General features: G+C 43.3%; 1 protein-coding gene across 2 annotated transcripts in view; it reads right to left on the reverse strand.

The window, feature by feature from the left end:
• Window positions 1-25,817, reverse strand: part of LOC119953728 (unconventional myosin-Va-like) — a 149,281-nt gene that overhangs the window by 91,478 nt on the left and 31,986 nt on the right. For both annotated transcript variants that reach the window (XM_038778278.1, XM_038778277.1), the window contains exons 5-11: window positions 17,008-17,164; window positions 16,538-16,681; window positions 13,613-13,694; window positions 12,327-12,434; window positions 4,243-4,355; window positions 2,656-2,921; window positions 2,484-2,565 (exon numbers count right to left, since the gene is read on the reverse strand). In XM_038778278.1, the coding sequence (XP_038634206.1) occupies window positions 2,484-2,565; window positions 2,656-2,921; window positions 4,243-4,355; window positions 12,327-12,434; window positions 13,613-13,694; window positions 16,538-16,681; window positions 17,008-17,164 (952 nt within the window). The remainder of the gene's footprint in view (window positions 1-2,483; window positions 2,566-2,655; window positions 2,922-4,242; window positions 4,356-12,326; window positions 12,435-13,612; window positions 13,695-16,537; window positions 16,682-17,007; window positions 17,165-25,817) is intronic.

Here is a 25,817-nt window from a genome sequence, read left to right on the forward strand (position 1 = left end):
CAATTATCCTCCAATTTACAGACAAAAGAGGCCATAAGACACTAATGGGCTAATGGCTGGTGTCATGAGAGTACCTTTAAGAAATGGATGTTTAAGCAATGTACCTTTAAGAAATGGAGCAGCTCATATTATTGAAGTGATGTCAGAGTGTGGGTGGAGCTCGGTTTTTAGCTCAGCCATTTTGCAGTGTTTTGGTTTCAGTTTGGAGGAAAAGAGCTTGGATGTGTCTGTTTGCAGTAAGCTGGATCTGCGGTGATCTCTGCCATGAAAGACTATCTCTGAATCATTTGGGTGATTTAAACTCAATAGTAATGTCTTTAACCTGATCTGTTTCTGTTTGAAGGTGTTAAGTCTTTTGGAGGTTTGAAGGAACATTTTGAGGGATTATTTGGTGTTGTATTATTTTCGGGGTCATCTTTGAAGTAAGGGGTGTTAAGGGATCCAATGTTTATTTTAAAAGGTGAAGTTGAATTCATGGAATAAACATTATTTTGTGTTTAAAAACCCGTGTCCATAATTGTAATACCACACCTGGAGACCAAGCCGTGTGCTTCAAACGCAACAATACATTACAGGGAGAGGTTGGTTGAACTCTATGATACATTTTGGGGTTCTGAAAATGCCGCTCCCATAGCACTGGTCAGATCAGAGCGTCCCAGAGGACAGTAGATCTTGAGTGAATTACACCGGCTGAACAGGGGTATCCTGTTTATTCCCATTAACGAGTTTAAGTCTGTTGCAACTCCAGCCAGGTGTGGACATATACTTCTGACTCAGTCCTAGCAGCTTTACCCTCAGACTTTAATCCTTAAAGTTCCCACTGCATCTTTGATCCAATTTCCTAACATCACCCTATCATAACACCACTTACCCGGCATACACCTGTGATGAAAAAATATTCTCCATGATGCCAATGTTTACATTTTCTTCGGCCCTTGCACAAGCTTAAATTGGTCTGGTCATTTTAATTTACTATTCATGGCTGATTTTCAGCAGAGTTTGTGTTTTTTTCTCAAAATGATACTCCACTAACATTTTTCTTCCCGCGTTTGTCAGGTTTCAGCAGGATGCCCCATTGCAATTACGGAACTGCCAAAAAGACTTGGTCATTATGTAGGAAGTCCTCAGAACAAGCCACTTGGGCCAGATAGTCTGTTTTTCCAAGTGTGGAGTGTCAAATGGAAGGCAATTTTCAGCTCTTGCTGCTGTTTAAAAAATTATTCCCTCCCCCCACCCCACACATTCAACCTCAGCCACCATGCAGTATGGCAGCTTGGCCACTAACCAGAATGGCACCAACTCTGGACCAGGGCTGTAGCGTTCTTACACCACACATTATGAATAATCTGTATGTTATGCATGATTAGTGCCGCAATTATTTTTAAAATGTTACTTCAGCCTTTTAAGTGAATTCTGCTCACCATTGTGGTCAGGCTAGGTCCTTTGACTCTTGCTTGATCAGATTTGGTAATGGACCGCCATGTGTTGTGGTGGAGTCCTTTTCAGTTACACAGTGGATCTTTCTTCTGCCCTCAAAACGAGGGGATAGAAATCAGCACTTCACTCAGACTGTATTTTCTTTATGTATTAATTCTCTGGAATTTGGGGTCTTTTACCTGCTATTGCTGTTGTAAGGTTGTTGTCGCACCAAGAGGTCTGGAGGTATATGTGGTTGAACATAAACTGTTTATTAACACAACTTGTTCAAGTGGAGCCCTTACTAGGTACGACCTTCATGCTGACTACGTGACTCTTTTGTTATAACACGGGTGGTACAATTTTCCCGGTCCCGTATTAATCCTTACGAACCCAAACACCCTTGTACTACACTGGAAGTTCACGGGGGATGGGAATTCCCACGGTCCTTTGATTGCAAGAAACACCTGCCACTGCCCAGTTCAGTTCCCGGAAAGGCCTCAATTTCCAAAAAGCAAGGGAACTCTCAACGGCTTGCCAGACAGCAGGCAAAACCCCGTCACTTCCATTAATATTGCCCCTGTGGCCTTCCAAGAAACTACCAATTTTATGCTGAGTGCCCACAAACTCTGGTTGTTTAGTTGGAACTGCCCAAAATTATACATAAAAAGCCCTTTGATCCCAACAATTTGAACTGATTTATTTGATTCGCAAGGAACATTGCTGTTCATGCACCATGCGTCACTGCTTGCAGGGCTGTTTTCATCCATTATATTCCCAATATCCGCATTAAGCAGCAAATGACCAGATTGTGAACACTTATTCAAATTTATCATCTCTAATCACAAATTCCTGCTCAAGCAAAACTCCATCTCAGGAAATAACCTTGGATGCCAGAAATATCAAAGCACCACTTATGACCAAAGATATTTTCGTTAAATGTTCTGTGTGCCCTCAAACAGAATTTTATTTTAAAAAATAGTCACAGGATAAAAACAGAAGGCGGCCAGGTAATGTTGGGGTTGTGCAAAAGGCACTTTAAATTGCTTTCCTTGTAGAAATCTTACCAAGTTAAATTGTTGCTGCAGCTTTTCATTTGCATAATTAATGCAAAACTGTTCAAAACTGTTATTTTCGAAAGTTTCAAACCTAAAACAAATTTTTAAAAAGTTTAAACAACAAATATGATCGTTCTCTTTTTGAAAATACTGGATTAAGCAAAAAGCTGGTCATTCTTACCCATAAATATCTAACACTCCAATGAACGCATGCTGCTTGGAGGAGGATCTCAATGCTTTATTGATTTGATTCACAATCCAGTTGAACAGCAGCCCATAAACATGTTTTGCAAGAGCATCCCTGGATCGGGTGGCCTGTTTTATGGTCATTGCTTTGATGTAGGTTTCACTTAATGTAACAAGCTTGCGGTGACAAAGCCAATGTGCCAACTGCTTTCTCTCCAGTCGCAGTAATTTGCAGAATAGATGGAGATGTTTATCATTCGACTGCAGACCAAAGGAAAAGCACATTTGGGTCACTTGTTCTTTTTAATAATTTAGAAGACTAAGATCAGCAACTCATAGAAGTCATAAAATCTCTACAGTGCAGGAGGCCATTTAGCCTATCGAGTCTGCACCGACCCTCTGAATGAGAACTCTACCTAGGCCCACCGGACTGGATCTCTAATTCTGAATCAGCTTCCCAAGGCCTTTCAGTAAAAGCAGCAAATGTCAACATAGAATCTGGTCTCTGAAGGAGTCCGTGAGAAATCTTAGAGTTGGAGCATACTCAACCCTCCAGCCCCCACGCCCACCCCACCACCAAAAGCTTCTTTTCAACTCATTCCACTAAAGAATTGGACAAAGATGAATAGTAGTGGTTAGTCCGTTCTCAAAACTAAATGCATTTTTAGTAAGGAAATGCAAACTTCAACAAACAGGGACCTTTCACTATTCTGAACCGTGATGGGTGTCTTGTGTGTAGCGCTGCATTTTTGCAACTTAATTTTCTTTGGGTTGCCCAATGACACAAACCTGGTCAGCTTTTAGAACATACATACATACAGAAGGCAGTGAGGCGGGGCATTGAATTTTTTCTTTGAAAAATGTGGGGGTAGATAGATTCTGATTAGGCAAGGAATCCAAGGTTAGTGGGGTAGATGGGAATGTGGAATTCAAAATAAACAGATCAGCCATGATCTTATTGAATGGCAGAGCAGGCTTGAGGGGCCAAATGGCCTACTTTTATTATACGTTTGCATGACCATAAACCCATAGGCAGGTCACCAGCAACAAGGCTACCTTTGGCAGGCCAACATGCCAAAGTGATATTAAAGCAGCCGTGGGCTCATTGACATTGCCTGTTGCCAAGGTCCCAAAACCACCCAGGGAGGCTAGATTCTATCATTCTATAATTTTCATTCCATCTTTCATAGACGAAAATCATATACCATATTAGTCAGGACTATGTCGGAAGGACACATTAGACCTCCAGAACAAGATAATTTGGTGAGCAAGTGGATGGGTTTAATACCTTTGCAAAGAGTTCAGATCAGAGGGATTCATTCTAATTTTGAAATACAGTTGTTAGAATTAAAATGAAATAATTTGCACAAAAGGGAAGCTATACAGAAACATTGAACGTGTTATTTAATTTGAACTAGTTGTTGCTGATGTAAAGCCTTAGCAGGCTTCATGACATTCCAAATCACTGCACATCGAAATACTCTTTGAAGTGCACTCGCTTATAGGCAATTACAGTAGGTGATGTGTACACAGCAAAGGTGGTCTTGCCAAACATAAAACTAAGATTGTAAAGTGAACTTACATTAACAAAGCTATTTTCACCATCACGGTCATTTGATTGAAAGTTTATATTTCCCAAGTGAAGAACAGAAGCTATAATCTGAAAAATTTCTACTTGATAAGAGTCAGAGATACCTGGAAAATATTGATAAATAATATTTAATCCCTCATACATATTGCTGAACTTTACAAGACAGTTACTCATGAAGTCTGATGTTAACTCAAAGTACAACATAGAACATAGAACATAGAACAGTACAGCACAGAACAGGCCCTTCGGCCCTCAATGTTGTGCCGAGCCATGATCACCCTACTCAAACACACGTATCCACCCTATACCCGTAACCCAACAACCTCCCCCTTAACCCTACTTTTATTAGGACACTATGGGCAATTTAGCATGGCCAATCCACCTAACCCGCACATCTTTGGACTGTGGGAGGAAACCGGAGCACCCGGAGGAAACCCACGCACACACAGGGGGAGGACGTGCAGACTCCGCACAGACAGTGACCCAGCCGGGAATCGAACCTGGGACCCTGGAGCTGTGAAGCATTTATGCTAACCACCATGCTACCCTGCTGCCCCTAAAGTAAAGCAGAGCTCTGGATAAACACTTCAGCTCAAGAGACATGCCCATGTGATCTGGTTGCCATAGGGAGAGAAACTAAAACAGAAACCCATTGAAGGCAATGGCAGCTTTAACACCTTTACACAGTACAGCATCTTACAGAAAGATGTTCCTGCGTGTTGACATGCGGAGAAACAAAGGAGCTGCTGTTGTGTAATTTAATTACAGTTTGAAACGGTAAGATTCCTAGTAAGAATGCAAACTCCCATGTAGAGTTAGATACTGATACCCATTACTTTGAAATCTGAATTTAGCTTTATGAACATCAAATAAAATAAATGAACACATATTTGGTAGTTGAACCTTCAATTTCTTGGCATAAAATCCCAAAGCTAATGGCTGCGCAAGTTGGACACCTCTCGTCACCAAGGCAGATACACAAATACACAATCCTGGATGCCCAGGGAAGCAAAACAACATCACTACCAGCCCCAACTGGTGAGCATTTGGCAGGAATCTCATGCTTCGAATTGTATCATGCTTATAAGAAGGGGGTCAGACTCCAGATATATAAAACAGCAAAGAAAAGACCCTTAATTTGTGACACTGTTTTATGCATATAAAACATGCATAAAACATACATCTGGACTTACTGAAAGGAATATCAACCCTTTATTTAATAAAATTCATTTCAATAGATTTTCCCAAAATGGCAACACTCTTAACATGCAGGGTGGCACAGTGGTTAGCACTGCTGCCTCACAGCGCCAAGGACCCAGGTTAAATTCCTGCCCTGGGTGACTGTGTGGAACATAGAACATAGAACATAGAACAGTACAGCACAGAACAGGCCCTTCAGCCCTCAATGTTGTGCCGAGCCATGATCACCCTACTCAAACCCACGTATCCACCCTATACCCGGAACCCAACAACCCCCCTCTTAACCTTACTTTTATTCGGACACTACGGGCAATTTAGCATGGCCAATCCACCTAACCCGCACATCTTTGGACTGTGGGAGGAAACCGGAGCACCCGGAGGAAACCCACGCACACAGGGGGAGGACGTGCAGACTCCACACAGACAGTGACCCAGCTGGGAATCGAACCTGGGACCCTGGAGCTGTGAAGCATTTATGCTAACCACCATGCTACCCTGCAAAGTGGAGTTTGCACTTTCTCCCAGTGTTTGCATGGGATTTCTCCGGGTGCTCAGGGTTCCTCCCACAATCCAAAGATGTATGCGCACGTTAGGTGGGCCGAATGGTCTCCTTCTGCACTGTAGGTATTCCATGCTTGGATTGTAAAAAACAAATCAGCTGCTACATACAGAGCAATATTTTGTTTCTGGGGAGCACCACGGCAGTGCAGTGGGTTAGCACTGCGGCCTCACGGCGCTGAGGTCCCAGGTTCGATCCCGGCTCTGGGTCACTGTCCGTGTGGAGTTTGCACATTCTCCCCGTGTTTGCGTGGGTTTCGCCCCCACAACCCAAAAATGTGCAAGCTAGGTGGATTGGCCATTCTAAATTGTCCCTTAATTGGAAAAATGAAAATGAAATGAAATGAAAATCGCTTATTGTCAGGAGTAGGCTTCAATGAAGTTACTGTGAAAAGCCCCTAGTCGCCACATTCCGGCGCCTGTCCGGGGAGGCTGGTACGGGAATCGAACCGTGCTGCTGGCCTGCTTGGTCTGCTTTAAAAGCCAGCGATTTAGCTGAGTGAGCTAAACCAGCCCCTAATGATTGGGTACACTAAATTTTTTTTAAAATAATATTTTGTTTCTGGACAGCACTCAGAAGTAACAATTAAAATTGGATCCTGGAGCAGTATTTTGTGCTGGGCAAAGAGTCCATGATAAAGTTCACACATTGCTAGGAAAAATAAGAAAATTCTATCCCACAATAAGAAAAATATTACATGCTGATCGCAAACTGGTAGGATGTTGTTCAGATCAATGTCTAAGGATTCTGAAGAAACAATTAAAATTAATTTCTGTAATAGGGCAAGAGTCGTCCTTAAAGCTGGAATCATCACTTTAACACAAACCACATCACATTTAAACTGCAAAAATAAAACAACCATAAGATGGAAGATTCATTTTTTTACTTCTCTTATGGCAAACAGCTATTTAATAAACGTCCAATGAATGCAAAATCACCACTAATGAAGTCAGGTCAGCTTTCATACTCAAAAAATAAAACCCATCAAGTAGATTTCCATGCAGCAAATAGGAAAATTGTAAATCAACAGTCTCAGGGGAAACCTAAACTTGAAATAAAGAGCAGTTATCGCCCTTACTCTAGATTTTCCCAGTCCTCAATATCAGAGAGGGGAATGCTTCAAAAAAAGGTTGGGGGGCTGGTGAGGAATGGGAGAGCAAGGGACAGAACAAAAAGACAGATCCACTGCATACCCTGCCCAGAACCAACACTTACAAAACATCCACAAATGTTATTATGGAGGGCCAAGAAGGTCTAATGCTCACTCTCCCGCCGCCCAAACCTTTCCATGAATTATTAAAAGATGCACATGTAGGTCCTATCATTTTAAGCTTAAACTTACTTATAAAAGACAAGGGGATTCCAACACAAAATAAGAAACAATTTAAGCTTCATGACTCAAAGCCTTTCTTTACTTTTAAACATTTAAACTCAGATTCTCCACAACTTAAATTCCTCAAGAGAAATGTGTACCCATAAACACTAGTCAATCAAAACCAGTTACATTCCATTGCTATGAGTTACATCAAAACTAGATTCCAATTGGAAGTCTTCAGATTGGTTGTAGGAATAACAACAATAATAATAATAATAATAATAATAATAATAATAATCTTATTGTCACAAGTAGGCTTCAATTAAGTTACTGTGAAAAGCCCCTGGTCGGGGAGGCCGGGACGGGAATTGAACCCGCGCTGCTGGCCTTGTTCTGCATTACAAGCCCACTGTGCTAAACTAGCCCCTTTGACCAAGACAGCAGGAACAGCATTCCCCTGTCATTATTTAGGAGACTGGGAATGGCAAAACCAACGAGAGTTTCAATTTTTTGTACTTTTATCTTCATGCTTTCCAGCACAGCTCTCCTTTGTGCTTAATGTTTTGATGAAGTGTCACTTGCTTGAGTGACTTGGAGAGAAAAAAAAATAAATCAGTATTCAATTTCTCTTGAAACCATTACATCCAGGACCCCATGTTAAGTACATTGTACTCTGGACACAATCTGTCCTGAGTCTTGCTCTGGGCATCTGACCCCAATGTCATTAAATATCCTTGTCTATTTAAAAACCATTACCCGGATCATAGCAGAAGTGTTTTCCGCCTTGCCCATTCCTTTAGTTCCACAGCCCAGTCATTGATTTTGAGCCTTACCATTATATTTGGAGAAGTCTGTAACTATTCTAATCAATTGGCATGATATATATATTTGTTTAATTCTCATGTAATCTCTTCTTCCCTCATCCCAAAATGAAAATTCAGGAGCAGAGATGAATGCAATCACAAGCAGGGGAAAACAGGGTTTCAGGTCACAAATGCAACAGATATAGGCCACACAAAAAATTGTGGGGCGGGTGGAAAGATAGAAAGGGGACACTTGATGCAGTGGTACCAGGATAAATTTATCAAGCAACAGAAGTTACACTAAAAGGCAAGGGTTATCCTAGATGAGATGATTATTGCGTCCCACCAACCCTGGCAGCACAAACAACTCAGGAAACCTTTATGTCTCCCACAACCCTCCCCCAAGTCTCCTCGAAATCTGTGCAACAAACCGCTCCAAACATTGGTTCATTTTATCTCCTATAGCCAAGGGCTTTTCAGGTGTCTTGCTATCTGTCTGCCCATCAATTCTTACAATAACACAACCATGACCAACATGATCCATAGTCACAGCACAATGTTCAAAGAGCACGGCTGATGGCAAATGCAGTGTTATTCCTGAAGGGAAACTTGAAAAACTTAATATTGCCCTCAACAGTATTTTGCAATTTGATACAACAGGAGGAAAGGTTTGAAATCTAGAGAATCATGTCCCAAAGTTTCATGGATTTTAAATAAAAATGTTTAAGCAATAAAACAATGCCATAAACTAGAAGTACCCTTAAATAGGACAATGGCTATAGACAGTATCGTTACCATTACCCAATTACAAACACTCTTCATTGCACCAGAGCTAATTCTCCCTGAACATTCCACAACATCTTTGTTTTAACGATACCACGCCAGGCAGTTATACCTCTCTGGGGTTTGCTTCAGAGATAAAAATAAAACTGGCTTTTCAAGACCGACTTCCTTCACAAAAACTGCTTGGGAGTTAAAAAGCTATTCCCCCTGTGGCAGAGGTCTGAAACAGCTACCCTTACAAAAGGTTTAATCACATCCTGCTGTACAGTTTTTCCCCTTTGATCTTCCCTCATCGGAGCAAAGCTCTTCAAAAGTTAATTTCTTGAGTCTATCTTTCAAGAGGGTAAATGCAAAGTTTACACCTTGGGCGCAACCTAGAGGCCACGTCGTGCCCGACAAGTGACTGGTAAATTTCACGAGAGGCCTTTCGCGAGATTTACCCAGCTTGCTGCGCCTCACAAAATCTAAAGGGATCTCGCGAGACGTCGCAATCTGATCCTTCCCACAATGGGCGGGACCTAAATTAGCAGGACCTAAATTAGCATATTCAAGTATGCAGCAAGGCTCACTTGAATATGCAATCCCCGGAATTACCCCAGTTAAGATCTAACCCCCGTGCCTCCGAGACATCAAGAGCGCGCCAGTTAGCCCTGATCCCCAAACGTGGGGGTCGCAGGCGATTGAGCGCCCCTGGGTGGTTGGGTTCTGTGCCGGGTGGTACCCTGTCAATGCCATCTGGGTGCCAGCCTCAGAGTGGCAGTGGCATTTTGGCTACACTGATAATCGGGCCCAGGAGTACCCTAACACACGAGGTGGGATGCAGGGGGCTCACTGACCACCTTATAGATGAGCTGAGGTGGGGTGGGGAGGTCTAGAGATCCCAGATTTCTGCACCAACGATCTCTTCCACTGCAGGAAATGGGACGGAGTTCAGCCTCGGCAGGGCGTTCCTCGCTGAGGCCCCAAAATGAATAATTATAATAATCTTTATTGCCACAAGAAGGCTTACATTAACACTGCAATAAAGTTACTGTGAAAAGCCCCAAGTCGCTATATTCCAGCACCTGTTTGGGTACACAGGAGGAAGAATTCAGAATGTCCAAATTGCCTAACAGCACATCTTTCGGGACTCGTTGGAGGAAACCGGAGCACCCAGAGGAAACCCACGCAGATACTGGGTGAACGTGCAGACGCCTCAGACTAGTAACCCAATCCAGGAATCGAACCTGTGAAGCAACAGTGCTACTGTATCATAAAGCAGAGTCCCATTTGACAGCAGAGTCGTTCTCGGCACTGCCAGCACAGGGAAATATCTGGCTAATCGCGCTCGACACGGGACATTTTCATTTATGTTAAATTGCGCCCCTCATCTCCTCCTTTGAACCTCTAACACTTTGTTCAAAACACTATGTTCTATAGATAAGACCAACAGGATCAGTAGCAAACAAACATAAACCCGAGTAACAGACAACACACTTGTGGGTACGGCCACCGAGAATAGTGAATTGCACACTAAGCATGATGGGACCTAGACCAACCAGACCTGACCACACTCCTAGGAAGGACAGACACGTACGGAATGCAGGTTCTTCAGCTCAGCAGGAATATTCCTTATCTTCAGTTCCAAACAGCCAGACAATGATAATATAGCACCATTCAGAGACAGAAGCAAGATAAAGACGGTTCATACAACACATCAAGGACAGTGGAGAAGAGGAGTCTGGGAAACATCAGAACACCATGAGTAAGGCCCCGCAGATGCATGAGCTAGCCACACAGCCCCAGGTTGCCCAAAAGCAATTTTATTGGTCGATGTAATCTGCAGCCACAAAGATTGGATAAGTCCAGCTGAAGCAGGGCTGCTGATTTTTGGAAATTGTATAATTGTTGAATCTAAAGCAATGTAACGTAGAGTTAATCTGCCCCAGATTGCTCTCCCATTATATATTGGCAAATAAAGATTGTTTTTATCAGAGTTGCTGCCTCCGTGGGTCGGTGTGTTAGCTGAGCTGTAATTAAGGGACTCCCCCACGTGGAAGCCAGATCAACTCAACAGCCTCTGAAAACACTCCTAGGTACACAAAATGGATTCCTGTGCCTACATATTGTAAAATATCATGCAGTGATAGAACGTAGATTCTGAACAGTGCATAGAATCCTAACAGTGCAGGAGCAGCCATTTGGCCCATCAAGTCTGCATCAACTGTCTCAAAGAGCACTCCACCCAAGTTCACTCCCCGCCCTATCCCAACAAGCCCTTAAACTAGACTACACAAACTCAATACGGACAGTTACCCGAGGCCAGAATTGCACACTGTGCCGCCCGTGATGGTAAAACCTGGTTCTGATTCTTGCAGTTAGAAATATTTTTGGGGGCAGCACGGTGGCTCAGTGGGTTAGCCCTGATGCCTCATGGTGCCGAGGTTCCAGGTTCGATCCCGGCTCTGGGTCACTGTCTGTGTGGAGATTGCACATTCTCCCCGTGTTTGCATGGGTTTCACCCCCACAACCCAAAGATGTGCTGGGTAGGTGGATTGGCCACGCTAAATTGCCCCTTAAATTGGGGGGAAAAAATGAATTGGGTACAAATTTATTTTTTAAATTATTTTTTAAAAGAAATATTTTTTGCCCCATCTCCATAACCCCACGTAACCTGGGCATCTGATGGCCAACCCACCTAACCTGCACATCTTTTTGACTGTTGGGGGTAACCTGAGCAGCCCCATGCAACCATGGAGAATGTGCAAACGCCACACAGACTGTCACCCAAGGCTGGATGTTTGTAACAGGAGATTACCATGCATAATTAATGCAATCACATGGCTTCAGTGATGTCATTTACGTGGGTGGAGCTGAGCATGAGAGATTTTGGGTTTCACTTTCACATTTGGCTGCTGTGGACTCAGACAGAGAACAGAAGTTTTTTTTTAGCCTGTCTCTATCTTCATTTTAAAAGCTGTTCCAGACTGCTTGGTAACTTAAAAGGTAAATGCTTTCTGGAAATAATTCAAATCTGCTGTTTGAAAAGGGGAACAGAGTATCAATAACAACTGCCTTATACAAGTGAGAATGCAGTGTGCTGGGCCACACCTTTGAAAAGGGGTTTCTGGTTTTACTTGGATTTTGTCATTGAATTGGAACAGTTAAAGGAGAATTCTTTAAGGGTTATAGATAGATTATTGTAGCTGTGTGGGATCTTTATGTTTGTAATGGACAGCAATTCCTGCTGTGTGTGTTTATACAAATGTTAACTAAATTCTGAGTAAAGTTTGTTTTTTTGATTAAAAGCACCCAAGAGGTCCGTTGAATAACACCTGAAAGGAAGGCTCTTATGCTCATCCTAGCCAAATTCAACAAAAAGGTAAGAGGTCAGGAGTTTGGGGTTTTCCAAACCCTGGCCCATAACACTACTTACCCAACATAGAGAAGGCATTTCGAGTTTTTTGAAAGTCTGCAGCATCATCTTTATCATCAACATAAATATCACCTCCTTGATTAATATAGAAGTAATTCTCGGCATTACCTGCAAAGTCATAGATAATACAACTTATGATTACAGTGTGAATTTTTTTTTTTTTTAAATAAGAGGCAGTTTAGTGTGGCCAATTCACCTACCCTGCACATCTTCGGTTGTGGGTGCGAGACCCACGCAGACGCGGGGTGAATGTGCAAACTCCACACGGACAGTGACCCAGGGCCGGGATCGAACCTGGGTCCTCAGCGCCGTGAGGCAGCAGTACTAACCACTGCGCCACACCCGCTGTGAAATTAGACATTTCCTTCTGCAAGTTTCAGTAGTAACCCAGTGTTAACAGTAATGTCCGAAGAAACAAAATGGCTCACCAACAGGTGGTAAACCCGGACCTATCTCCTGTAACCCTACCAAAATCATTTGTTCAAGTTGTACAAATGTTAGAAATTTGAGTAATTGTAAGCCTAAAAATTCCTAGATTATCAGATGTCATATGTTGTGGTGACACTAGTGCTCTTTCATAATAATTCATTGTATAGCTTTGAAGAGACATGGTTATTTGTGAAGGATTGCGAGCACAAATACAGTTACATATAATCTGTATCCTTAAAAGAAGAAGTTTATGCCAATGGTATCTTTACTCTTGTTCCCGAAGGAAGTATATTCCAACACAATGTTTCCTGAACTCAATGATAGCTTCTTAATGAATCAAGAGCAAGATTGAAAATAATTTATGGAGCAAAACCTTGACACAAAAACAGAATCAAAACATAGCAACAGGTGACTTCACCATGACCCTGCACTCCAAATTGCATTACACAGACACGTGTCTTGAGTAAATTAGGGTAGAAATGATACATGGTATCACTTGTACTCTTGATTAAAAGGTCATAAAAAAGGGGAAGAAATTACAGCAAATGGTCTGAAGCGATCCAGAAACAGAGACTGAAATCAGTTGTGGCAGGGTCCTCTCAATCATTGATCTTTAGTGGGCTTTTCAGGCATTCATTTGTTGGTAAGCAGAACTACCTGCAACTCACAAGAACCTGACTTCATGTGGTGCCACAACAGTAGACAAAACAACAATTCCTTAATAATGTAATATATTACATCATAACTGTGTGTACATGATTATGAAAAATTGCAGGCCGACAATCCAGTATATTCTACAACCACTGGTACGTACCCATTTATGTTAATGCTTCACATGCCTCATAGCCAACACTTACCAAGATCCAATTCAGAAAGTTCAGCCAGTGTAGCTGACGCACAGAGCTGATAGAATATATGATAATTTCTCTCCTCACGAGTCTGCAAAATGAAGCAATATTGCAAAATTATCACATTATAAATGCAACTCAAATCTTGTGAACTGGAACTAGCAGTAGCAGGATCAATTTGGGACTAAAGCAGCAAGTTCTGAACAAATGGGAATTTGGGAAAAGAGGACGGCATTAGACTTGGGAATAGGCCTTGGGCACAAGGGGACAAGTGCACAGGCTACACAGGGCAGTGGGGCATCAAAATGAAATGAAAATGAAATGAAATAAGGGGCTTATTATTGGGAGATAGTCGAGGTCTGGTAAACTGACCAACAGACTTGCCAGAAGTTTCAATGAAGGATGCAGTTTCTCGGCATCCTAACAATAGTTACTTCCGCCAAATCAGGAAAAAAGAATGGCACAAATGATTTTTCAACAGATTGCACGCCATACTTTTAATTAGATAAAGAAATACTGTTCCACATTGGCCAATGGAGATAAAACAAATGATCAGCAATCTTGCAGAAAAAGCTCTTGGAGAAAGGAATTATACATTCTTTTAGCAGCGGGGCATGTTACGTATTCACCAGTTTGCTGTGCACCATATCAGATATATCTCGGTAAATAAATCAGATGGCAGTGTGGATCTAAAATCTGACCACAACACCCTATTAGCAACCCAAATAAAACCGAACCCCAACTCACCAGTGAACATTTACAAAACACTAAAATGCAGGACCAACATTTTTTTTAAATTAGACACTGACAGTCAGGGACCTATACACGGACGACAGGATCGCAACACTGGACGAACTGACAGAGAAATTTCAGCTAGCTGGGGGGAACGAGCTACGGTACCTGCAGCTCAAAAACTTCCTACGAAAGGAGACAAGGACGTACCCACAACCGCCACGACAGACACTACTGGAAGACCTACTGGACGCAAGTATCCTAGAGAAAGGGAACTGTAGTGACATGTATGACCGACTGGTAGATAGGGACGACACCGTACTGGACGCAACAAGGAGGAAATGGGAGGACGACCTGGGGATGGAGATCGGGTGGGGACTCTGGAGCGAAGCACTGCATAGGGTCAACTCCACCTCCACGTGCGCAAGGCTCAGCCTGATGCAACTAAAAGTGGTACATAGAGCCCACTTAACAAGAACCCGTATGAGTAGGTTCTTCCCGGAGGTGGAAGACAGATGTGAACGGTGCCAAAGAGGCCCGGCCAACCACGCCCACATGTTCTGGTCTTGCCCCAGACTCGTGGAGTACTGGACAGCCTTCTTCGAGGTAATGTCCAAAGTGGTGGGAGTGAGGGTGGAGCCATGCCCGATAGTGGCGGTCTTCGGGGTTTCAGAACAGCCCGATCTATTCCTGGGGAGGAGGGCGGATGCCCTTGCCTTTGCCTCCCTGATCGCCCGCCGTAGAATCCTGTTTGGCTGGCGGTCAGCAGCACCGCCCAGAGCTGCAGACTGGCTGTCCGACCTCTCGGAATCTCTCCAAATGGAGAAAATCAAATTTGCCATCCGAGGGTCGGACGACGGCTTCCACAGAACGTGGGAGCCATTCATGCAACTGTTCCGGGACCTATTTGTGGCCAATGTACAAGAGGAAGAATAGTCGGGGGAAGGTAGCGGGAGGGGGGGGGGGGGCTACAGGTTCGTTACGGGGGTTCGATGGCTAGCTAAGGCCCAAAACCAAACTAAATAAACATGTTGAGGGGGGGGGGGGGGGGCGCAGTTACTACTACGAAGATGCTTACCTGTAAATATGTATGTTAATTTTTGAGTGTTTGTTTTTTTTTTTTTTGTTTTTTTTTCTCCTAACAATTTGTAATTTGTTCAATATAAAATATGAAAACTGAATAAAAACATTTATTAAAAAAAAATTTTTTTAATTAATTCAAGCAGTCGGAAGAGTTAGTTTTCCTATATGCCTTTCTGCCTAAAGCACCAGTTGGCATTGTGGGCCAACAGATTCAAAAAAATGTTGTTGAAAGTCAACGACATTGCTTTAGCTTAAGTTATTTAGATTGCCTATTCCAAATCTACAACAGGTTTATTGACAAATATCTTAGAACTCTTCAGGATCAGCTCAGAGCCTCAGGTCTTCCTGGAACTGAACAATCAAGTGCATTTACAGAGATCAGTTACCAGAATATCCAACAGATCAATCAAGCCATTGAACATTACACTGTAGATCTTGGAGAAGTAAGCCAATTAGTTTGAATACAAAAAGTTTAGATGATGCACACTGTATATTTGTTGCATTGGAGACTAAATCTTGGAAAAGTAAATGAAAGAAAAAAAAAAGTAAGTACTTTGGGGGTGATTCTCCAATATTGGGCCCAAGTGTTCGCACCGTCGCGTTTCACGACGGTGCAAACTGGGCCCGGGCACAATGGATTCTGGCCCCCATGGGGGGCTAGCACAGCGCTGGAGTGGTTCATGCCGCTCCAGCTTCGCCAACCTGCACATACGTAGGGGACTTCTTACGCGCACCGGCCCCGACCCAACCCCCCCCCTCAGGCTGTCCCCTGACCGTTCCTGCAGAGTTCCCACCGGCAGCGACCAGGCGTGAAAGGCGCAGCCGCTCGGCCCATCCAGCGGCCCGCGGCCACGCCGCACGTGCCAGCGCAAATGGCGCTGATTCTCCGCACCTCGGAGAATCGCACACCGTCGTCGGGGCACGGTTGCAGCCATTCTCCGGCCGGCGCGGGGCTCAGAGAATCACCCCTTTTGTGTTTTCTCTATTGTCATTGCTCATTTTCAATTATCTACAAAGCCATTGTTAATATACAGGAGACTTTTTTTTTAAAGTCTGGGCAAGAACAAGGTCAGGAGACATTTACAGATTTCTCAAAGTACTGGGGAAAGCATTCTTTACCTGGAATACCACTCTCGATTTCTCCAACAGATATGTTCTCATATTGGCTCCAATTATGTGATACCCGTGACTGAAACTGATCTCTATGTATTTACCAAATCGACTACTGTTGTCATTTCTTGTTGTTTTTGCGTTTCCAATTGCCTGTTTGGGAAACAAAATATTTTTATGCCAGCATTCAAAACTTGTTCATCAATGCATTGCATCATTTAAATTACACACAGTCAGAACAGGTGCAACACAAGTAGTATTGGGATGGAGGTAGGGAGGGAGGGAGTGACAACAGCTTTGTCCTTTTGTCATCCAGAATCTGCTGCATCTTGCAAGGCATTCCAATATGGCTGCAACACGGCCAATTACTTGACAATGTAGAAGACTGATACTATAACTACAGAAAGTAGATATGTGAAGTATTTTTTTTTTAAATGACCTTTAAATTAAGTACACATACAGCAGTGTACAAAACATACCTCCATGATAGGGTTGGATGCCAGAACCTTTTCCTCCACATTCGTTTCACTGGTAGATCCTCCAACAGTTGCAAAATAGCGCATCATGTACTTAGCAGACATGGTTTTCCCTGCCCCAGATTCTCCACTTATAATAATGGATTGGTTCTTTTCATCTCTGTAAACAAATCAGACAATTCATTTCTAGTACTACAATGGATTCTGCTAGCCAAACAGTAGGGTGAAGATTACTAGCTCAAACCATTTCAATAGGCAGGACCAGTCACACTTACAACAATATGGTATAAAACCACAGAAAAAAAGGCAAATGAAAACATTAGTTGAATGACCAGGAAGGCCAAACTCCAAATCTAAATAAATCAGATGACAGCATGGATAAAATCTGATGGTGACACCCTCTTAGCAACAAAATAAAACTAAATCCAACTCCCCAGCGAAGATTTCCCAAACACCAAAATGCAGAGCCAATGTTTAAATAATTATTTAATTCAAGTGGTTGGAAGGGTTAGCTTTTCCATTTGCTTCCATAAAGCACCATTTGGCACTGTGGACCAACAGGTTCAAAAACATTTTGTTGAAAGACAAAAAGATATTGCTTAAAGCAACAATGCAAAGAAAGGCAGTTTTATGGAGAAAAATACAAACAACGTTTCACACCATAGATATAACTTCTAGCTAATCTTTGAAGTTGATCAATAATAAGTAAAACTATTGAACTGGACATGAATATTCAATGAAGCAAATTAGACCAAATTGACCAGATGTGTCATTCAGGCAAATCAAATTAATTCACAGGCAATAACAGTAATTTATTACCAAGGTAAGAAATGCAATTAGATGCAAAGTTAAAGGAGACATTGTTGTTCATTAACTAAATTAGTGCAGCTATTTATTGTGCAAATTATTTATAAAAATGAGACTCAAATGTATCCAATAAGAAAACAAAGCAAAATGGTCTTGTTAGCAAGTGTTCCAATTTATATAGGGCAAGATACACAACATGGAGATTTCTGACCTCCAGATGTCCCCTAGATACAGTGATCGAGAATCCCAAAATGCTGAAAGCAATCATAATTCTAGCTGTACAATTTTAATGCAAAAATAATCCATTAAAACTAAACTCAAATTTGCATTGCTAGCTGAAGGATTACACAAATTAAACCACTTGCACAGATTTTAACCTGTATTCTCCATCTAGAGAGACTAACAAAATATTACAAAATTGCCCACATGCATTTTCATAGCATTAATTCCAAAACCAATGTTCAGTGTCACAGCAATATTGAATGATAAAACCAATACACCCAGAAAATACTGCATTGCTGTCACAGGATATGACACTTTAGATTTTAATCTCATGATGTTAAATTGGTACTTGTTGCCACGGGAGTTTACAATTGTGGCAGTGCTTAGTGGAGTACGACACTTGGGCTTGTTTAAACGGGTCTTATGGGTCTAACTTGGGTCTAAATATTAGCCTTCGTCTGAGCACTGTAGTACACTATACAAGAAAAGATTACCCTGCAGTCAGTCACTTAAGGAAAATCTACACATCCACTTACTACACAAATTCATAAATAACTAGGGAAATATGGGGTACATGTAAGATAAATTTGCTTGAAACCATCAAAAATATTTGGCAAATTGTGCTTTTCACAGGAAAAGCAATTTTAAGCAAGGCTATTATCCTCAGTAGTTAAGAAACCGATCATATGTTAATAATGTCTTGATTAAGTGCAGCAAAAGAATGGTTTACAAACCAACCTTCTGCACCTTGAACAAATGTATAAAATTCTAATGAATAATAAATCCAGCTGCACAACCTTTCATGGGATTTGGGCATTGCTGGCAAGGCCAGCATTTGTTACCCAACCTTAATTGCCTTTGAACTGAGTGGCTTGCCAAGCCATTTCAGATGAGTAGTAAAAAGAGCCAACCAAGCTACTATGGATCTGCAGTCACATGTAGTCTAGACCAGATAAAGATGGCAAAAAAAATACATAATTAAACCATATGGGATTTTACAATGTTGCTTGTTCTGAGTTAGTGTGTTTAACACTCCTCCAACAGAGGAAGCGTGCTTAACACTCGCTTGGCTCTGTTTCTTGTTTCTATGCTCTGGAGTCGCCAGGTGCCGTAAGAGACACCGTCACAAGCATCAAGGTCAAGTTCAAAGCAATAAAGCTATACACCAATTTGTAAGTCCAAACAGTTAGCGTTTATTATAACAATTATAATAAATACTCATGCACACGCTAAAGACTAACTTACTTCTCTACCATTAAACGACTAATACTTATCTAAGAAGGAACAGGCAAGGTCAGGGAACAAGGCCTTCGTTCCGTTCTGGTCTGCAACCTCTTGTTACTACTGGTCGGCACGGGTATAAGTAATGCCTGGGTCAAGGTAGCGATCGTCGTTTTGGCACTTACTTATCGATGGCTGCTGCTCGACGGCTGGTGTAAAGACAGGATCTGGAGGCTGGAGTCGGAGGCCGGAGACAGGAGACCGAACCATGTGCGGGACCTTCCTTTATAGGTCCCAGGAGGTCCGTGCCCCTTTTCCCAATCGATATGATTTGAACCCCCTTATCCTAGGGTCGTTCCTGGATGGCTGGGGCGGTTCTTAGGACTCATTGTCCTGGTTTCGCTGGCTCCATCGTGTCTACTTCGCTTTTGAAAGTATCGATTGATACTTGAGTGTATCTATTGTGCCCGGGACTGTCCCGGTATCACCTCATTAATATGTAAACTGTTTTCCAATTAGCAACGCTGCCTGAACTCTGCAGCTGTCGGGAAACCGGTTTTTGCAAGTGTCTCAATGCTGACTGCTTCTGCAAGCTGTTTGCTTTTGACCATGTCCGTTTTTCCCTGTATTCTTTGCAATCTTCCATTTTGTGTTACTGGTGTCCATCTTTGATGGCTACACTCCCTCCTTGTGATCCTCACTAGAAATTGTGAAGGATCACCTATGTACGGTTCCTTTGTGTTCTTGTGTGTTCTTTTGGGTTCCTTTGGGTTCCCTGACCTTTGCGAGTTCCAGGGCGTCTACTCGGTCCTTAACTATGGCAAAAAAATTTAGATAACATTTCTCTAATTGCCGCTATGTCAAAGGGGACATGCACTACGAATACACGGGAACCTCTACCTATCACAATAACTACTCTCGTCTTATTTTAAAAACATTCTATCATATCTTAAAATCTTACTCATTCATACCACAGTACATCTTGCTTTCTGACTCGGCAATCGAGTACAGAACCATATAATACATCCGTATCATTTTTATTTACAGATCGCTATAAATAAATTTCTTATGCATCAAGGGGTTGGGGGGATTGGTTAAAACCGAAAATAGGGGATTGAACTCCGTAAATGGTTGAGGGGGCAGGAGCGGGAGGCTCTCCTTTTCCATTTCCTCAGCCTGAGGGTCTGCATTATGATGCAGAGAATTGCAATCACCAAAAGTGATTCAATTATGTATGACATCGAGTACCAGGTCATGAATTTGGTGCACCAGGTCTGAACCTCGCTGATCATCGCTGAGCATGGAGAAGTCGGTGTGTGGGAAACATTAACGGCGGGGGTCATGGGGGAAACATGGTTTGCGTTCGCGCGCAAAAATACAACAATAATCAGTAAAAATATGTAGGCTTCCATCGTGGTCTTCTTTCTTCTCTTCCTTTTGTATGGCTGATCTTGCTGTGAACCCTCCTTCGACTGTTCGAAAGCTATGGGATCAAGCACAGTATCTGTCAATACACAGTTTGATATCTGTTATGCTAGTGTATCTGTCCTCTCATTCCAATTGTCCCTTAAATGAATGGCCAAGTCACTCCCTGTGACTCCCCTCATTTTTTTTTTCAAAATGCGAATTTAGGACTAGACATACACCTAACAACTTTTCCACTGCGAGCCGTCTCGCAGGCTTTGCGATTTACCATCCGAATGTTCCTGGATGTAAATAGCATGTGGGATGGCTGCCGAAGGGCTACCTAAAGAAAAATGAAACCAAATTTTGAACGAAAAGGTCGAATGAGTTACGTATGGGCCGCTACGGGCAAGATTTGTATGGGATCCTCAGGTAAGGCGTGCTGTGCCGTACCCGAGCTTAGCTGACCAAAAGGGGGTTCTCAGACAGGGCGGGTCCTCAATGCCGTTTCTCCACTGCCTGAGCAACCTGAAATGAACGGGTATGAATGTATTCGTCGTGGAATTGCAGCCTCTATTCACAGAATAGAGGGGCACCTGAAAAAACAAGGGAGGAGCCAAGATGCTCCAACATCTGAAAACATAAGACAAGTCATGAACTTTGTCAGTTCACCAGAGGATATCTAAGTTCTCAGAGATATCTGCGGACAAGCTAACGTGTATGTGAGGCGGTCACAAGCTTTTCAGCTGAAAAGACAGTGTCCGATCTGCAATCAAACTCTTAACATATAAAAAACAAACAAACGTGCAGGTTCCATCAGTGGTGGCGTGGGGCTGTGAAAAGCTGTTTAAATTTAAACACTGAACATTTAACAAACGCATACAAACAAACATGCAACGAATATCGTACAGGTTCCATCAGAACAAAGGATACCGTAAATTACAATTGGCTTGGGGTGTAACTAGCACATGGAGTCAGTGTAGTGTGATCGAAGAAGAAGAGGGGAAGGAGAGAAACAAAAATGAACTGGCATTGCTGAGGTATCCCTGCCATGAGAAGTGGTGGGTAAGCGCTCATAGTTTGCATGGGGCAGCTGGGACCTTGTAGCTGCTGTGGGTGGTGTTCTCTTTCATATCTGGGGGCGGGTCTAGCTGGTGCTGGGGGTCTCCTGAAATCTCGGGCGAAGTGTCCTGGCTGCCTACAGTTGTAACATGACCCCTGAGGCACATAAGGCAGAGCAGGCACTCTGGTGCATTGTTCCCTTGTGTATTGTTCCCCGAGTGGGGGGTCTGGGCTGTTGGTTTCGTTGCTGCTTCGGGGGGCATTGGTGGGCTGATTCTGCTGCTGTTTCGGGGGGGGGCTTGACATTCTCGAGCGTAATGCCCTAACTGTCCACAGTTAAAACATTCCTGTGACTTGGTCTGCTGTGGGCTGTTCCTTCCCTCATTTACACGTGTGGGGTTTTGATGTGTTTTAACTGGGTGCATGTCTGCATCTGCCTGCTCTTCTTCGGGATTTATAAATGCTGTTTTATTGTGGACGGATTGCTGCCAAACGCGGGACAATCTTTTCAAGACCCATTTTTCATTATGGGCCTCTTCCAAGGGGTCATAATTGCTACAGACATTCTGTCCTGCATCTGTGGCGTGGGAGATTATGGTGCGGGTCCATTTAACCATATTGTCTCGGTTTAAATGCGCGCGGTCTAATTCGCCAAAAACGGCAGTGAAATGGATCCACAGCCTTCCTGCGAATGCTGTGGGATGCTCTGTCCTCTTTTGCCTACATTTATTTAGGCCTTCGACTGGCTCTCCTCTATTATATCCTATCGCATCCAAAATGGATGTATGCATCTCTTCTAGTGTGCCTCCTCCAACGTTCTGTGGGTCGGGGAGGGCTGCAACTACTGATGGGTCTAAGCTCAAAACAGTGAGCTTAACCTGCTCTCTTTTGTCCAGGCCGTACATGGTAGCCTGCTGTTTTACCTTTGCGAAAAATTGGTGGGGGTTTGCGGTGGGGAGAAACGGAGTGATTTTCTCACACGCGTCCCTGAGTTGGGTTACAGTTAAGGGGGTGGTGTAGGTGATCTCGGGTGCGCCGTCTGTGGTTGCCTTTCTTTGGGTGGTGACTGGGTTCATAGGTACGGGTGCTATCTGATCTGTGGGGGGTTGGGGTGCTTTCCTTTTCTGCTGCGCTGCTGGTGCACATGTTCCCTGAACATAGCGCTGCGCTGTCTCGCTCAGTTCCTGCCAATCTGGGGCATTCTCCTCATCTAACTGTGTTCCAAAAGGTGCTTTGGAACCCATTCTGCACTGAAAGCAGCGATTGCAGCTCCGCAATCTGCTTCCTGCATTTTGCGTGGTCCACTGTGCTCTGTCTTTGCTCAGTGGTGGCAGCGTGGAGTGCTCTTAAAGCTGCCTTTAGGTCAGAGCATTGCCTCTGCAATGCCTCTACCTGCTTTTCTGATTCATCTCGTATCAGGACTGCACGTTGCACATCTTGATAGGCTTTTTCATATTGGGTCTGGGAACTGCTCAAATGGGCTAGACGCGACTGATGTGCCCTCTTGGCATCATCTACCTCTCTACCCTTCTCTGCCAGCTTCCCTCTTAGCTCGAGGTTTTCCTTTTCGATGTCCCTGACATCCACTTTCTGTTTTGTTCCTCTAACTCTGCTCGGAGCGTCCGAACGACCTCCTCAGTGCCTCGCAATTGTGCCAAACAGGACACGATTGCCATCGGCTTGCGTGCTTTACTAAGATTTTTCTTATGAATTTAAGAACATAAGAACGAGGAGCAGGAGTAGGCCATCTGGCCCCTCGAGCCTGAATTGGAGAGAGGTTCTCCCACCAAGTATGTCCTATACTCCCGGGACCTATCTCCTCATTCATACTAAACTCATTCCAAAGGGGCCATCCTTTCCCTTTTAGATACTTGCGGAGTTCCAGCTCCCACACAGGACACTGGCCTACTCTGCTACTGCTGGTCGCTGCGACCAAGAACTGCTCTGGATTCATGAGGCGTTCCATTGCCTGCATGGCCATTTCCTCCTTCTGTCTTAATTTTGAACAGGGGATGTTCTGGTAATGTTTTAAAAGACGGGCAAGGCTTTTGCTATGTTCTGCTTAAAAAAACTACTGACAGTTTGTCGCAACACAAAAATCTCTCAGTTTAACCTTACAACCCTGTTAGTTACGCATGCACAAAACACACTTCCGAATTATCGTTATTGATTTGAACTCCTTGAACACTTGTGATATTTCCTTTTTCCCAATTAGATTTCCAATTCAAATTTCTGGGTTCTCTCGGAGTGGGGGTGCCACTTCTAATCAAGTCCCGGCGGAGTCGCCACTAAATGTTGCTCGTTCTGAGTTAGTGTGTTTAACACTCCTCCAACAGAGGAAGTGTGCTTAACACTCGCTTGGCTCTGTTTCTTGTTTCTATGCTCTGGAGTCGCCAGGTGCCGTAAGAGACACCGTCACAAGCATCAAGGTCAACCGTCACAAGCATCAAGGTCAAGTTCAAAGCAATAAAGCTATACACCAATTTGTAAGTCCAAACAGTTAGAGTTTATTATAACAATTATAATAAATACTCATGCACACACTAAAGACTAACTTACTTCTCTACCATTAAACGACTAATACTTATCTAAGAAGGGACAGGCAAGGTCAGGGAACAAGGCCTTCGTTCCGTTCTGGTCTGCAACCTCTTGTTACTACTGGTTGGCACGGGTATAAGTAATGCCTGGGTCAAGGTAGCGATCGTCGTTTTGGCACTTACTTATCGCTGGCTGCTGCTCGACGGCTGGTGTAAAGACAGGATCTGGAGGCTGGAGTCGGAGGCCGGAGACAGGAGACCGAACCACGTGCGGGACCTTCTTTTATAGGTCCCAGGAGGTCCGTGCCCCTTGGGGCGGGCTTCCTCACCTGCTAGGGATCGATTGGGCCTTTTCCCAATCGATATGATTTGAACCCCCCTATCCTAGGGTCGTTCCTGGATGGCTGGGGCGGTTCTTAGGACTCATTGTCCTGGTTTCGCTGGCTCCATCGTGTCTGCTTCGCTTTTGAAAGTATCGATTGATACTTGAGTGTATCTATTGTGCCCGGGACTGTCCCGGTATCACCTCATTAATATGTAAACTGTTTTCCAATTAGCAACGCTGCCTGAACTCTGCAGCTGTCGGGAAACCGGTTTTTGCAAGTGTCTCAATGCTGACTGCTTCTGCAAGCTGTTTGCTTTTGACCATGTCCGTTTTTCCCTGTATTCTTTGCAGTCTTCCATTTTGTGTTACTGGTGTCCATCTTAGATGGCTACAACAATCGATAGTTTGATGGTATCATTACCAAGACTAGTTTTCATTCCAAATTTTCTCAATTACATTTAAATTCCACTAGTAGCCATAATAGGGTCTCAAGATTACTTGTCCAGTGACTGGGAGCAGATACGATGGGCCAAATGGGCCTAATTCTGCTCCTATATCTTATGGCCTCTGTCTCCCCCAGCACCAGGAACTGTAGCTTCCTAATAAATGTAATGTCAAAAGCAGCTATGACTTGCTTGCAGAAGTCCTTATTGCAAGAAGAAAAGGGGTTATAGATCAACGTCAACATAAGTGACATACGGTCGAAAGTCACCAATTTTAAATTCTGGGCAATCCATGTATCTAGTAAAAATTAGACCATGAAAGCTCCATCTCCCACAAAGAACCCCCACCACCACCCCCAAACTCTCAACATATTTCAATTTTAAATTAAGATTTGCTTGTCTAACTCCATGGCCTGGCTTTGCGCTATTCCTACACACTATTACTTTCCAGTTGTAATAGTTTAATTCCTCCAATTCTAGCTTTCTATTTGTGCCATTCCTTCTCCGACAGCAAAGCCTGCAGTCATTGTCCTGCTTTCTGGAGCTCCTTTCAATGCTCCCTCTTTCAGGATTAACGTTCATTTCCAACATCCATCTATGAAACAACAGCAACATTCAAAGAACAAAGAAAAGTACGGCACAGGAACAGGCCCTTCGGCCATCCAAGCCTGCGCTGACTATGCTAAACTAAAATCTTCTACACTTCCAGGGTCTGTATCCCTCTATTCCCATCTTATTCATGTATTTGTCAAGATGCCCCTTAAATGTCACTGTCGTCCCTGCTTCCACCAC

This window comes from Scyliorhinus canicula, chromosome 18 (genome assembly GCF_902713615.1).
Source record: "Scyliorhinus canicula chromosome 18, sScyCan1.1, whole genome shotgun sequence".
Taxonomy (NCBI): domain Eukaryota; kingdom Metazoa; phylum Chordata; class Chondrichthyes; order Carcharhiniformes; family Scyliorhinidae; genus Scyliorhinus; species Scyliorhinus canicula.